Source organism: Heloderma suspectum, chromosome 2 (assembly GCF_057233095.1).
Source record: "Heloderma suspectum isolate Gila_16-S chromosome 2, 16-S_ref, whole genome shotgun sequence".
Taxonomy (NCBI): Eukaryota; Metazoa; Chordata; class Lepidosauria; order Squamata; family Helodermatidae; genus Heloderma; species Heloderma suspectum.
The window spans coordinates 175,142,926-175,159,308 of NC_139459.1; the positions used below are offsets into that span (position 1 = coordinate 175,142,926).

The 16,383-nt window shown below is 45.2% G+C and overlaps 1 protein-coding gene across 1 annotated transcript; it reads left to right on the plus strand.

The window, feature by feature from the left end:
• The first annotated feature begins 2,731 nt into the window (after positions 1-2,731).
• Positions 2,732-3,706, plus strand: LOC146353356 (olfactory receptor 1f45-like). The gene has a single exon (XM_084829720.1). The coding sequence runs from the start codon at positions 2,732-2,734 to the stop codon at positions 3,704-3,706; it is 975 nt and encodes a 324-aa protein (XP_084685846.1).
• The last annotated feature ends 12,677 nt before the right edge of the window (positions 3,707-16,383 follow it).

The following is a 16,383-nucleotide window of genomic DNA, read 5'->3' on the forward strand; positions in this document are numbered from 1 at the left end:
TCATGCTGTCACATATTGGGGACATTACAGGACCAGCAGAAACTGTTCCATCTGTAACAATTACCAGAGTGGGGAATGTCAGTCTTTTGCAGAAAAACAACAGCGAAGGGTTTTGTGGCACCTAGAGACTAACACATTTACAGAAAGAGCTATTAACAGCCAATCACAGAAAATCTGTTCAAGGTGATAATAAGGTGGTATATAAAATGGGTTAAAATATATAAAATAAATAAGAATGACCTAATTAATTATTGGAAACACCAGAAACAAATAGGGGATTTTTATCATGTACAGTTGGAATGTCCTTTGGCAAAATAAGTATTGGATAATGATTAATAAAAATATGGAGAAAATATCAGATTATGAAATACCATTAGAGCCCTTGCTTCATCTTCTTAATTTTATGGATGGATCTGTTAGTCAACAACATAAGGAATTAACATATATTGGCTGCAGAAATCATATTTTATGCAAAAAAAAAGTAAAGAGTGTAAATAATATCTTCCAGGGATTAATGTTTAGATAAAATATGCGATTTTGTTATTATGGTAAAATTAACATATTATATTAGAATAGCTGGTGGGAAAGACAAAGGGAACACATTTTCAGAAAACTGGAAAGGCTTTATCAATTTTTACAGAAGCGATATATCCAAATATTCAATTTTCTTTTCCAATAGCTCAGCTTACTTATTTAAAAAAATTATGGCTATATAGGAAAGAGAATTTCATTTATTGGTAACTATGATTTTGGCTTTTGCAATATAAGTGAGTGTGCAAATGCATCTACCATTCTACAAACCCAGAGGAGTGATGTTTTATTGATAATTGAACATAATATTGTATTGCTCTTGTTGTATGTGTCATTTTTAGTTTTTAATTGAAAAGACTAACACAAAAACATTATATTTATTTATACATTTGTTAGTCTTTAAGGTCCAGAAGGCTCTTGGTTCTTCTGTCTGTCTGATGTCCCAAAGTGAATTCGCGGTATCCCAATCAACTGCCTTTTTCCTGAACTCTATCTATGCTCTGAGGAAGCCACTGACTGTCTAGACATGTTCTAGAGCAAACTTCCCCAACCTAGTGCCCTCCAGATGTTGTGGACTACATCTGCTATCAGCCCCAGCCAGCATGGCCAATGGTCAGAAATGCTTAGAGTTGCAGTCCAAAACATCTGGAGGGCACCAGGTTGGGGGAGGCTGTTCTTAAGAGAAAAGAAGGCTCTAGTGGTGGATTCTAGTGGTTCTAGAGGGTCAAGGTTTAGTCAACAGGACTCCCGTTTTCTCTCTCTAACATCTGCATAGAGATTAGCACCTGTTTTGCCTAAAGAAGCTCTCACATGCAGGTTTTTACCTGTTTCACTGTGCACACTTGTGTTGAGATACAGCTGACTGTATCTTCTCAGCATGTGTACATGGAGTGTAATAGACAGATTTGATTCTGATCCCAACTTAAGGCCTGTCCAGTAAATGCTACTATTAGAACTATGTTTTACGGTGAATTAGTGTGACTAGACTGGTTTCTGTCAGTGTCAAGATCAGACTGGCATGGAAAGGTTTTCTGGTTAGAGCTTTTCTTTCTTTCTTTCTTTCTTTCTTTCTTTCTTCTTTCTTCTTTCTTCTTTCCTTCCTTCTACATGAATTCCAAAGATGGTGCCAGAGTCACACAAACACTCTCTGGTAGAAGAAATAGATGATGCCCATCAGCTACTCCTGCAAGCTTGCTGCCCTGAGGGTGCAATGAGCAAAGGACTCCCCATTTCTTCTGCACACTTTGGCATCTTGCCCTTCAGCTTCAGTAGCCAGCATTAGTAGCTACTTCTACTCTTTTCTCCTCTTCTTCCTTCACATCTCCCTCTCTTCAGGCTCCTTGACTTTCACACATCAGCATTTCAGGAAATCATGATATATGATTTACCTTGGAAATGGGTTATAGTAACAGGACAACAAGGGTGATAACAGGAGAGGGTCTTTTCTTATCATTCTCTTTATTTCTGAAGTTAAGCCTGTGAATGCCATTACCTATGTAGCAACAATGGCACCACCCATGCACAAGAAGGAGGCATCAGCAGACTTGGGGAATCCCCAAGGTTTACAGAAGTACAAATAATATTTATTTAAAAAAAAAAAACATAAAGAGGAGGGAACTCCAAGACAGCCCAATGAAGACTGAATGTGGTCAGTGAACATGACATGTTGATTGACGGGATGGGCAGGCAGATCAAATGGAGTTTCCTGGAAAGGGGCATGGCTGGCTGACTGCAGAGTGAACAGGAGCAAGATTTTGTTGCAGATCCAAGATTTTGTTACTTATTTTATTTAGCCACTTATAAGTAACCTAATTTTTGTAAGGCATTCTGGCTGGCTCATGACAAAACATGAGAAAAATGCAAAGACAAATGCTAACAATACCTGTCAAATATCTAAAAACAAATAAACACAGCAATGCCTTGAATCAATGGGAAGGAAAAGAGCTTAACTTTGGATTGATTGGCCACAAAATCGTTCAAGTATTTTCCTAAATATTGGCAGGAGTGGAGGAGATCTGTGTTCCAAAAGCACCTCAGTTTTATGCACAAAATAATGTGAATATGACAAGCACTCATAAACTCTTTCAGACATGCTCTCATGTTTTGTGGATTGACTATGTACATGGTTTTCCAGCATCTTTTGTCTCATACTTATTTCCTCACGCTCCTCTTTCCACCTTCCTACATGTCTTCTAATAGGATGGAGACAGACAACAGGACCATTGTGTCAGAATTCGTCCTCCTTGGCTTCTCGAGCCAGCAGGACTGGAACTTTCTATTCTTCATCATCTTCTTGATCATGTACATCATCACAATGATGGGAAATCTCACCATATTTTTAGCCATAAGGCTCGATGATCATCTCCGTCATACCCCCATGTACTTCTTCCTCAGCACCCTCTCAGTGGTGGACATTTGCTTCACAACAGCCACTGTCCCCAAAATGTTGGCCGATACATTCTCCGGAATGAGGAAGATCTCATATAGTGGGTGCTTGGCACAGATGTACTTTTTTATTGCCTTCGGCATGACTGACAACATGCTTTTGGCAAGCATGGCATGGGACCGCTATGTGGCTATTTGTCGGCCTCTGCATTATGCTATAGTGATGAGGAACCGGACCTGTCTGTTGCTAGTGGCTGCCTCCTGGTTGGCCTCTCACCTCCACTCTCTCCTGAATACCCTCCTTGTGACCCGCCTCTCTTTCTGTGCCTCCAATCAGGTATCCCATTTATTTTGCGATGTCTTCCCACTGCTCAAAATCTCCTGCTCCAACACAGACCTGAACACTCTGGTAGTGCACACAGAAGGAGCTCTGATGGTTAACGGAGCTCTGATGCTCATTGTCTTCTCTTATGCTCGCATCCTGATGGCTGTGCTGAGGGTTCCATCCGCTAAGGGGAAGCAGAAGGCTTTCTCCACCTGTGGGTCCCACCTGGCTGTGGTCGCCTTATTCTACGGCACTGTCATCTGGGTCTACTTCCAGCCCTCATCCAGCTTCTCAGCTGAGAATGACACACTGGCTGCCATCATGTACTCTATGATCACACCCATGCTCAACCCCTTCATCTACACGCTGAGGAATGACAAGATGAAGAAAGCTCTGAGGAAGCTTTTTGGCAGAAAGGTAAACAAACTCCCAAGAGACACAGGCCTAAATGTTGTGAATGCTTAAAATGCAAGATGGCTTGATTGAATTTTTAAAATTTTCTTAATGAGCTTTACTATTGCATAATAAAGTTCAAAGCATTATACGGGATGTTTTGGACACATTGGAGAAGAAGAAAAGAGAGGGGACTTTTCACAGAGAAATTTCACGCAGAACCCTCCTTCTCAAGTGGCAACTTTTGGAACTGTGTTACTAAGGCAGAGGTGGGGAAGCTTCTTCATCCAGATTGCGAGATTCCATTTCAGAGGAGCTGTCAGGGGTTACTTTCCAGTGGTGGGCAGGGCCACAAGCAAAAGTGGGCAGGGCTAAAAAATCTAACTCCTCCACCCAAATTCCATTGTTACCAATTTATAGGAGGAAGCCTGTCTACACAGAAGTAAGCATGAGCATCATGTCTACTCACAAGTAAGCAGGGCAAGCCTCAGCAGGACAAGGCTCCAATGGAAGCAGGACTGAATCACTAAGCAGCACTTTCCACTAGCATTACTACTCAGAAATAAGCATAAGCATCATGGCTACTCACAAGTAAGCAGGCAAACTTCTGCATGTCTGCATAACTACAGAAGCAAGCAAGACAAAGCACAGAGAGCTTCAGTTATTTCTAATGGCAACATAGAAATATAATGAATAAATAAGGGCACAATCCTATCAAGATAGGCGGCCGCCTCCGAACTTGGAGGCGACTGCCTATCCAAAGCAAGGCAGGAGAGGCACAGAGAATTGTTCCCTCCACGCTTCTCCTACCCTGCTATTTTCTGCTGTCTAGCCATGGGGGGCGGGGGGCGATCAGGAGAGGAGGCTGCTGGATGTGTCGTACACCCTGCTCTGCAATTCCCGCCCCAGAAGCCCCCCCCTCGGAACACCCCTTTTCAGTCGCTCCGCACTCCTCTTCCAAGCCTCGGAGGCAGTGCAGATGTGGGGGGAGGTTGGTTTTCCGGGACCTGACCTTGGAGTGCAAGCTCTGAGGTCGGTTCCCAGAAATCAGCATATCCTATGGCCCTCTAGACAGTGTCTAGTGGCCATAGGATTACTCCCTAAAAAAAATAAAATAAGGGCACAATCCTATGCATGTTTAGACAGAGAAAAGGCCTACAACTCCCAGCATTCCTAGCCAGCATGGGGAATGCTGTGAGTTGTAGGCCTTTTCTCTGTCTAAACATGCATAGGATTGCACCCTAAGGCTCCAAAGGAAACAGGACAAGGCTCAGAAGGAAGCGAGACTGAATCACCCAGCAGCTGCCAGTCTCTATCATTTATCACCCCATGGCACCTCACATGCACGGTAGATTCCCCACCCACTCCTCTATCTTCTGAAAAGAAGGTTTTATTCTACTAAACTACAGTCAGCTTGCTCCTTCACTGTATCAGTGAGGAAAACCAAGCAAGGTAACAAAAGAGTGGCTACAAGGAGAATAACTTCTCATATATTCTTTAATTATTAAAGATAATGTTGGGAAATTGGTCTTTAATGGCCATTATAGTTGCTTGTTGGAGGTATACAACCATTTCAGTTTTTAGAATTGGAACAAGAAGCAAAACAATACTTGTTGTACAGTTTATTTACATAAGGAATTGTCCAGCTGGTGTGACATTTGAATGCTTCCCTCCTTCAAGGGCTCAGACTGTGCGTGTCAGGGAGAGTTTTACCTCAGCATCTCTGAAGTCAGAGAGAAACCCTTATTGGTGTGGATAGTGTGTTCATGTGCATGTGGGAGGGTGTATGTGTGTGTGTTTGACTGAGCCAGGAAAGCTCTGAAACTTTCTTTCTTTCTTTTATGAAAAATAAATGTAGGGCAGCTAACAACAATTGAAACCATTATGGCCATATCTACACATCCAGTAATTCGCAGGGGAAACTAAGCTGACAACAAGCGGGAAAGCTTTCAGCTGCTTCTGTGGGATCTACAATGGCCTGAAGCCCACAAGAACAGTTGGCTGGAAACCTTGCTAGCAACCCAGGCCAGGAGTTGGAATAAAATAGTGAATGTTTTGCAGGCAAATGGAGAAGCAACGAGCCACTTGGATTACAACTTTGGTTGAGTAAAACCAAGATGGCTAAGTTAACAGTAAAGAAGTGGTTGAAAAAAGAATGCTTTTTGCAAGGCTGATCTCCATCTATTGAATTTATGAGGAGAAATAATATGCATTTGAATATAGCTGAGTAAGGCTGTGCGTGGACACCCCCCCCCCCCGATCTGACTCGGAAGCTGCTTCGAGGCTTCTGAGGCAGGCCCGATTTGGCTCGGGCTGATTTGGGGGAGGGGGGGCACTCACCTCAGCCTATGAAGCTGAAGCAGGATTTGGACATCCGAAACCTGCTTCAGCCGCCCAACACACCGCCCAGCCCCCAACTCCTTCCCTGGGCCTTTGTTCCATTGGGGAGGGGGCACCACCAGATGAGCCGCCCCTGCCACTGCTGCTGCCTGGGGATCCACTGCCAGGGCAGCCACCAGGGAAGGCGCTGCCCATTGCAGTCCACCATCCGCCTGTTCTGCCCTCTTTGCAAGGAGGGAAGAACAGGCAATTGGTGGGAGGCATCAGCCGCCTGTCAAGCCTGCGTGGCCAACTTCCTTACACAGAAGGAGACCGTGCAGATTGGACAGGAGCAAGGGCAGAAGCTGCCCTCCACCTGTGTCCTCTGCCTTCCTTGCAAGGAGGGGAGGGTGCCCAACTGGAGGATGACTCCTGCCTCTGCTCAAGCCTTCACGGGTTCCTCGCTTACAAGAAGCCCGTGAAGGCTTGAGGCGCTGAAGTCAGGAGTCGCCCTCCAACTGCGCCCGCTCCATTCCTTAGGAGGGGAAGGTGACTGGTTGGAGGCTGACTCCTGACTCTGCTCAAGCCTTCACGGGTTCTTTGCTTGCAAGGAGCCCATGAAAGCCTGAGTTAGGCCAGTGGCAGCAGCTTGCGATGAGGGCAGGCGCAGGCTGCTACCAGTTCTGCCAGGGGAGCCACTGCCAGCTCCTAGGCCTTCCGGACGTGCACTGGCAGACGTCTTATCGTTCCAGGGAATGGGGGGAGCCCTTTCTAAAATGGCGACTCCCTGTATTTCCAGGAATACAGGGAGTCGCCATTTTAGAAGTGGCTCCCCCCATTCCCCAGAACAATAAGACGGCTGCCAGCATGCATCCAGAGGACTCAGGTAAGGAGCTGGGGGCTGGGTGTGGCAGCTGGGCCTCTGAATCACACTGAAACACTTTGGAGTGACCCGATTCACTTTGGGCTGCTTCGTGCCCCCTCTGCCTCAACTCGGAGGCAGCCCGAAGCAGCCCGAAGCACCCTGCTTCAACTTGGAACTCAAGCTTCATGCCAAAGCACTGTGCACAGCCCTATAGCTAAGTGATTTTCTCTCTCTTGAAATGGAATGCACTGGAATTCGTTGATTGATTGTATTGGTATTTAGTATGCTCATATTTTATTGTACACAGACTGTATGATGGTTGCATGTGTTAAGGAGTTGCTTGTCACTTGTATGTTTGTATCATTGTGAAATAAAAATAAAATTGATATCGTTTCCTTTATTATCTTCTGCATATTGTACAACCCGAGTGATGGTGAGCATTTCCACAATCTTTCACAATCTGTTTCAGATTTATTTCCTTCATATTCATGGGATTATGAAGGAAATAATCGGATTGGATTACCTCTTCTTCCTGATCTCCAGACTTGGATTACCTCTTGTTACTGATCTCCAGACTTGCTTTAAAGTCTGCCCCAAGCCACCTTTCTTGACACTCACCAAGGTACCGTGCCCCTCCCACTTTTAGTTTGGTCATTTTTTTTCTTAACGGCAACTGGGATCCTTTCAAAGCAAAGTGAGGGCCTCCAGCTGCTGCCATCTTTCTTTCCCATGAATGCTTCAGGGCCACATGTGGGGCTCAGAGACGTTCTTAGGAAATGAAGATGGCAGGTGGCTGCAGGCAGATGCTTTCATCTGCAGTCCATCACTGGGAAATACAGTTCTTGTTTTACTCGACAAAGTTCCACAGCATGTACAATTTGTTTTGTGTTTGCGATCTGAGCTGCAGGCTTTTCCCTAAACTTCAGAAGCTGCTTTGCACAGTTTTTTCCACAGTTTCTACAATTTGCACAAATTTCTGAGCAATCTGCGTATATTTCTGAGCAATTTGAACAAATTATGGCCAAATTTCTGCATATTAAGGTGAATGTGTGCGAACTGCTCAGACATTTGTGCAAACTGCTCAGACGTTTGCACAGATTGCTCAGACATTTGTGCAAATTGCAGAACCTGCAGGGAAAAAATGCTCAAAAGGCCCAGAAAATCTGCAGACTGGCCTGACTCACTGCAGACCAAGTCAGGTGCCGTAACAGAAACCAGCATGAAGTCCAGGGAGCTGAACCTAGGAAAACACATCGAATTTCACCTTGCAAATTGATTTCTCTGAGATACCTCGCAGTATACCCAGTCACTAAGAAAATGAAGAGGGAAAGGAAGAGACCGCTATCACTTCTGTCTGGTAAGATGGGGAGCCCTAAAGAGTGCACTGGGGGAGTTCAGAAGGGCAGTGGTAAGCCAGCAGGGGGGTCATAGCAGCCAGCGGGGAGGTGGGAGTGAGAGCAGTAGGAAACTGGCTGGGGAGCAAGCTGGGAGCATCCTGGGGGGTTGGGGAAGGAAGTTTGCTTGTATGTCTGAATGAATGGAGGCTGCATGTGTGTGGGGAAAAGAGAGGGAAAAAGAAAGGGTTTAGGAGGGATTTTGGAGATATCATGAAAAAAGTGAGTGGGAGGGTGCTTGCAGTGAGGGGGAGAGGGATGGAATGTGTGTATATGCATGTATGCATGTTGGATACATGGAGTGCTTGCATGTGTGAGTGAGTGAGTGAGTGGATGTAAGATGTAGGGTTCGATGGGGGGTATAGTGTGTTTGTGTGCATGCGTGAGAGAGAGAGAGAGAGAGAGATGGTGAGCCAGGGAGACAGAGAGAGAGTGTGTGTATCAAGGTGGTGGTCCAGGATGAGAAAGAAAGAAAAAAAGGGGGTGGGGAATGAGTTGGCTTGAAGAGAGGAGGTGAGTAGCGAAAAAGAGTTTGCCTTAGGGATGTACGAAACTCACCTTTTCGCAGATTGATTCGTGGGAGGGAGGTAAATACTTACGTAGCCTATCACAGCTGCAAAGGCAGCAATGGTGGCCACAGCAGCCTGGCTGCAGCCGGCCAGGAGACCAGCCGTCAGAGCCGCCATAGCCGCTGCCGCATCCGCCCCAGGTAAGTGCCATCCCAGGGGGATTCCATGGGGGGGGCAGGGGGCAGGAGGCCGTTCTGCCATGGATTCCGGGGATTCTAAGAATCCGGCCTCACTGGAATCCATGGCGGAATTCTCTGCCATCCCTAGTTTGCCTTCTGTGAAATACCTTTACATTGGCACTGAAAACTTTGCCTTCAAATGAGTTGTTTAGTGTGTTGGCACTCACACCCCACCGCTGCATGGTACGCAAGTCTTTTAGGTAGGTTACTTGTCCTTTGTGACTAGCCGCACCTCTCGTGGTGGCCATTTTGTGGTGGTGCCCAATACAGTTTCTCAAATTGCCAAATGTGCCCACAGGCCTACAGCATTGACTACCCCTACTATAAAGGCTCAGGACCATAGATATACGTAGTTATTTATTTACATCGTTGACATATATTGTAAGAAAATATAACACTTTTACTCTGTTCCATCCATGTTAAGAGCTGATAAAACTTTTAAAGATTATTCCAAACTGAGTGAGTTTCATATATTTTGAACTAGATCACGTTAAGAAAACACAAAACACTTTAGACGCAAAGCTTGAGCCACATTTTGAACCCAATCCACTTTGCTGCTGCACTTTTTAGACACAACTATTCCTACAAGACATTCCTACAGGTTTTTCAGAAACGGTGCCTCCAGAGGGACAGCCTTTATTTGTGGAAAGGAAAACAATAGAAGAAGCATCAGGAAATACGGTAGGGTTACACATGGAAGACAATGGGCATCTCTGCACCAGCCTAACATCCTGCATTTAAAACAGGGCTTTCCGCTTCCATTTTAAATGCAGGATCATGACAACTCCTTTTTATACGTGCTTCCCCTCCCCTCCCCCCTCCTTCCCCCCGTATCTGAATCTTCCATTATCTTCCATTGATCTTGCTCCTCTTCTTGCTGCTTTTCCTCTTTTCATGGAGGAAACTCAAGCGGATCACAGCGTGGTAGTTTGATAGCTCATTATCTGACTGTGATCTATTTAAAAACAGAACAACGGGCGTTTAGTGCAGGAGATGCCATGGAAGGTCATGGCATCATATAAAGAGCCTGCAAATGTCCGTGAAGGGGCCATCTCCATTGCAGGATAAAAGCTCCGTGTGACGAAAGCCAATGACGTCTGCCCCCCACGCCCCATAAAACTCTTGCGAAGGAGGTCGGGTGATTGCACAATAAAAGTCTCGTCAGGAAGCACCCGAAGCATACTTGATATTGGTCTTCACTGCTTCCAAGAGAATACTTTTTAAAAGCAGGTAACTTTGAAACCAAGGCTGCATCTATAGCCGCCACAGAAAGAGGTGGGAATGAAGTGGTGGGATGCTGAGAGGTTAGAATGCACTCTACCGAATCAGGCAGCAGACAGAGAAAACCACTTCTGAACACTCTCTTTCATGTCAGTGAACTCCCTCCGATCAGAAAACCACCACCTCAGAAAGGAAGGTTCTAGCCCAGCACTCTCTCTCTTCTGCTGTGCTTGTCTTGGGTTTGCAGGGGATGTTTAATGTAGGGGAGATTTAAATATGTAGTTCTTCACCTGTACGCTGAAGTGATACAAACTGTTCTACCATCTCAGAACTCTAGAATTCCATTCACCTTGTTCAGGCATTAAGCCTGAACAGAGAATGGCGATGCGTGAATAGGGGCATGGCGCATGGCCTACATCCCAGGGCATGCCGCCCTTGGCCCTTCAGTTCCAACTTTCCCACATTGAGCAGCCAGGTCTGAACAAGAGTTCTACTCATCTCAGAGCTGAGAGGCAGGACTGGGAGGTGGGGGACATAGCTTGGGCAGACAGCTCCATGCCCCCACTAACATGTTGCCATACCCTGCTCAGGCACATGCTGGGACATAGGGGGTGGGGCCTGTGTGCATGTCCCCATGCCCCTATTCATGAGTTGCCATGCCCTGTTCAGGCTTAATGCCTGAAGGGGACTATTCTGTTTTATTTGTAGGCCAAACCCAAAGGTTGGATCGAGTGAAGTTGGCTCAGAAACACAGTTTCCTTGCTTCATGCATGGGAGGAGGCAGATGGACGGACTGGCCAAATGAATGGGCAGGAGAAGCCAAGGCTGCCTCATCCCCTGCTTCATCAAGAAATTAAAGTACGCACCTGTTCTCCTGACTGTGACCCCGCAATTCTAGTGACCAGTGGGCCAGATCTACACATTGTGTCATATCATTACGATCCCATCATGGTGACACTATATCCCTCTTGCGAATTTATATCTCGTAGCGCATACAAAGACATTTGTTGTAGTATTTGGGATCATATGGAATGTTGTTGTTCAGTCGTTCAGTCGTGTCCGACTCTTCGTGACCCCATGGACCATAGCACGCCAGGCCTTCCTGTCCTGCGCTCTCTCCCAGAGCGTGCTCAAGTTCATATTCATTGCATCTGTGATGCTATCTAGCCATCTCATCCTCTGCCGTCCCCTTCTCCTTTTGCCTTCAGTTTTTCCCAGCATCAGGGTCTTTTCCAGGGAGTTTTCTCTTCGCATTAGGTGGCCAAAATATTTGAGCTTCAGTTTCAGTATCTGTCCTTCCAATGAGCACTCAGGGTTGATTTCCTTTAGGATGGACTGATTTGACCTCCTTGCAGTCCAGGGCACTCGTAAGAGTCTTCTCCAGCACCACAGTTCGAAAGCATCAGTTCTTCGGCGCTCAGCCTTCCTTATAGTCCAGCTCTCACAGCCATACGTTACTACTGGGAAAACCATAGCTTTGATTAGACGGACCTTTGTCGGCAAGGTGATGTCTCTGCTTCTTACTATGCTGTCTAGGTTGGCCATAGCTTTCCTCCCAAGGAGCAAGCGTCTTTTAATTTCATGGCTACAGTCACCGTCTGCAGTGATCTTGGAGCCCAAGAAAGTAAAATCTGTCACTGCTTCCATTTCTTCCCCTTCTATATGCCAGGAAGTGATGGGGCCAGATGCCATGATCTTAGTTTTTTTAATGTTGAGTTTCAAACCAGCTTTTGCACTCTCCTCTTTCACCCTCAACAAGAGGCTCTTGAGATCCTCTTCACTTTCTGCCATTAGGGTGGTATCGTCTGCATATCGGAGGTTGTTGATAATTCTCCCAGCAATCTTAATTCCGACCTCTGATTCATCCAACCCGGCATTTCTCATGATGTACTCTGCATATAAGTTAAATAAGCAGGGTGACAATATGCAGCCTTGTCGTACTCCTTTCCCAATTTTGAACCAATCAGTTGTTCCATGTCTGGTTCTGACTGTTGCTTCTTGACCCTCGTACAGGTTTCTCAGGAGACAGGTAAGGTGGTCTGGTACTCCCATCACTTTAAGAATTTGCCACAGTTTGTTGTGATCCACACAATCAAAGGCTTTAGCGTAGTCAATGAAGCAGAAATAGACGTTTTTCTGGAATTCTCTTGCTTTCTCCATGATGCAGCGAATGTTGGCGATTTGATCTCTAGTTCCTCTGCCTCTTCGAAACCCAGCTTGTACTTCCGGTAGTTCTCGGTTCGCATACTGCTGAAGCCTAGCTTGTAGGATTTTGAGCATCACCTTGCTGGCATGTGAAATGAGCGCAATTGTGCGGTAGTTTGAACACTCTTTGGCGTTGTCCTTCTTTGGAATTGGAATGTAAACTGACCTTTTCCAGTCTTGTGGCCACTGTTGAGTGTTCCAGATTTGTTGGCATATTGAATGCAGCACTTTAACAGCATCATCTTTTAGGATTTTAAATAGCTCAGCTGGAATACTGTCATCTCCACTAGCTTTGTTGTTACTAATGCTTCCTAAGGCCCACTTGACTTCACTCTCTAGGATGTCCGGCTCAAATTCAGTGACCGCACTATCATGGCTATCAGGGACATTCAGATCTTTCCTGTATAGTTCTTCTGTGTATTCTTGCCACCTCTTCTTAATCTCATCTGCTTCTGTTAGGTCCCTGCCTTCTTTGTCCTTTATCATGCCCGTCTTTGCACAAAACATTCCCTTGAGATCTCCAATTTTCTTGAAGAGATCTCTAGTCTTTCCCATTCTGTTGTTTTCCTCGATTTCTTTGCATTGTTCATTTAAGAAGGCCTTCTTGTCTCTCCTTGCTATTCTCTGGAACTCTGCATTCAGTTGGGTATATCTTCCCCTTTCTCCCTTGCTTTTCGCTTCCCTTCTTTCGTGAGCTACTTGTAAAGCCTCATCAGACAGCCACTTGGCTTTCTTGCATTTCTTTTTCTTTGGGATGGATTTCGTTGCTGCCTCCTGAACAATGTTACGGACCTCTGTCCATAGTTCCTCAGGCATTCTGTCTATCAGGTCTAATCCCTGAAATCTATTCCTCACCTCCACTGTATATTCATCAGGGATATGATTTAGGTCATACCTGAACGGTTTAGTGGTTTTCCTGACGTTCTTCAATTTAAGCCGAAATTTTGCAAGAAGCAGCTCATGATCTGAGCCACAGTCAGCTCCAGGTCTTGTTTTTACTGACTGTATGGAGCTTCTCCATCTTTGGCTGCAAAGGACATAATCAATCTGATTTCGATATTGACCATCTGGTGACGTCCATGTGTAGAGTCGCCTCTTGTGCTGTTGGAAAAGAGTGTTTGCTATGATCAACATGTTCTCTTGGCAAAACTCTATTAGCTTTTGTCCTGCTTCATTTTGTACACCAAGGCCATGCCTGCCTGTTATCCCGGTGATTTCTTGACTTCCTACTTTAGCATTCCAATCCCCTATGATGAAGAGGACATCTTTTTTTGGTGTTAGTTCTAGAAGGTGTTGTAGGTCTTCATAGAACTGATCAACCTCAGCTTCTTCGGCCTCAGTGGTTGGGGCATAGACTTGAATTACTGTGATGTTGAATGGTTTGCCTTGGATTCGTACTGAGATCATTCTATCATTTTTAAGATTGTACCCCAGTACTGCTTTTCCCACCCTTTTGTTGACTATGAGTGCTACTCCATTTCTTCTAAGGGATTCTTGCCCACAATAGTAGATATGATGGTCACCTGAATTAAATTCGCCCATGCCTGTCCATTTGAGTTCGCTGATTCCCAAGATGTCGATGTTCAATCTTGCCATCTCATGTTTGACCACCTCCAGCTTACCTTGATTCATTGATCTGACATTCCAGGTTCCTAAACAATATTGTTCTTTACAGCATCGGATTTTCTTTTCACCACCAGACACATCCACAGCTGAGTGTCCTTTCGGCTTTGGCCCAGCCGCTTCACTCTTTCTGGCGCTACTTGGAAATACCCTCTGCTCTTCCCCAGTAGCATATTGGACACCTTCCGACCTGAGGGGCTCATCTTCCGGCGTCATATCTTTTAGCCTTGTGATACGTTCCATGGGGTTTTCTTGGCAAGAATACTGGAGTGGGTTGCCATTTCCTTCTCCAGTGGACCACATTTTGTCAGAACTCTCTGCCATGACCTGTCCGTCTTGGGTGGCCCTGCACGGCATAGCTTATGGCTTCACTGAGTTATGCAAGCCCCTTCGCCACAACAAGGCAGTGATCCATGAAGGGGTCATATGGAATACAAAGCAGGAAATAATGCCAGAAAAGCGGTATATGGAATGCGTAATGTGCCCCAACAGTTATCAGTTTTATAGTGATAAAAAACACTTGTGTAGATCTGGCCCTAGACAAGTTCTATTCTAAATATGACCATCACTATATGATTTGAAGAAGCTGTTAGGAAAAAAAAACACAGTCCAGTACTAAAATCATCAGTGTCTTTCACTTCATAGGCCTTTCGAGAGAACCTCAGCTATAATACCTCCTAGTTCCCCTGCTCTATAGGAGCCAAAGTCCCAGGAGAGGTTCTAGCTTAGTGGCACTCCCTCTTTGATTAACTAGCACCATTGGGAATATTTCCCACCACACTTGGGAAGTCTATAAGAAAAAAAACAGGTAGGATATAATTTGATTTTTCAGCTCTCTGCGCATCCTTCCTGTTATACCATCCTCAGACTACAGGCCAATATGTCTTCAATGTGTCTTCCATACCGTGCCCTCTTCCATGCTCCTGAATTTCAGCTCAAGGGTAGAACAGTATCATCCCAAAGCACTCCAGGTAACTACAAGACTCAATAGCAATTGGTAGTTTATTGCTGACTAGTGTGGAAGATGAGTTTTATAATCTATCTCAGGGTTAGGCAACATGCGGACTTCTGGATGTTGTTGGACTGCAACTCCCATCTTCTATTTTCATTGGTTATGCTGGTTAGGGCTGATGGGAGTTGCAGTCTAACAACATTGAGAGAGCCACAAATGGCCCACCCCTGGTTTATCCAGACAGGTGATATATTTTTTATTTTAGAAATAGAAAACAGCATTCAAAGCAAATTGAGGAACATAAAGCTAGGATCCAATATGTATAGTATTTCTCCTTTGATTCTAGTAAAGGAAAGTTATGTGTTTTGTTTTTTAACGAATAGGGCTGGCTTTACTGGCTGAAAGTTCAGAATCTACCTTTCTGCCTCGGATGTTTGGACAGGATGAGATTTTTGTGGTTGAAATAGGGAAAAGACACTCAGGAGACAGGACTTCAGTATTCTTCCTGAATCCTGAGGCACTGGGGCTGTTAACACAACACACTTGTTGTTGAACCGTGGGTTATTTGTTGAACCATGGGTTAGCGTGTTGCTTGAACCCAGGACATTCTCCACAGGAAAACCACCCTGAACAACCCAACAACAAACCATGTGTTCTCAAGGTGGCTTGTTCAAAAATAATAAGCTATACTGCATAGTTAACAAGGCCCACTGTGGAAAACATCCTGGGTTCAGACGACATGCTAACCCATGGTTCAACAAACAACCCACAGTTCAACAACAACCTACACTCCACCAATGTGTGTGAACCCAGTCACAATTGTATCCTGTCCTCATTCGAACAAGCTCAGGACAATGCACATGAGCTCTCCCCCCCCTCCTCTCTCTCTCTCTCTCTCACACACACACACACACACACACACAAACACACACTTTTGTTTTAATGATAGCTACTCTGACATAGGTAATGCTGAAAAACAGTGACACTCACACTCACCCAGTGAACTTTATGGCTGAGTGGGGATTTGAAATTGGGTCTGTTTAGCCAAAGACCAACATAAGAACATAAGAAGTGCCCTGCTGGATCTGACCAAAGACCTATCTAATCCAACATTCTGTACCCACGCTGGCCAACCAGATGCCTATGGAAAGCCCACAAGCAGGACATGAGCACAATAGCAGCCTCCCACCCATGTTGTTCTGCAACTGATATTAAAAGACACACTGCCTCCGATACTGGACGTAATATGAAGCCATCATTGCTAGCAGCCATTGATATTCTTTTCCTCCATGAATTTGTCTAATCCGCTTTTAAACAATCCAAGTTGGCAGCCATCACCACATCACCACAAATGAATTCCATAGTTAAAGTATGTGCTGTGTGAAAAAGTTCATCCTTTTATCTGTACCGAATCTCCCACCA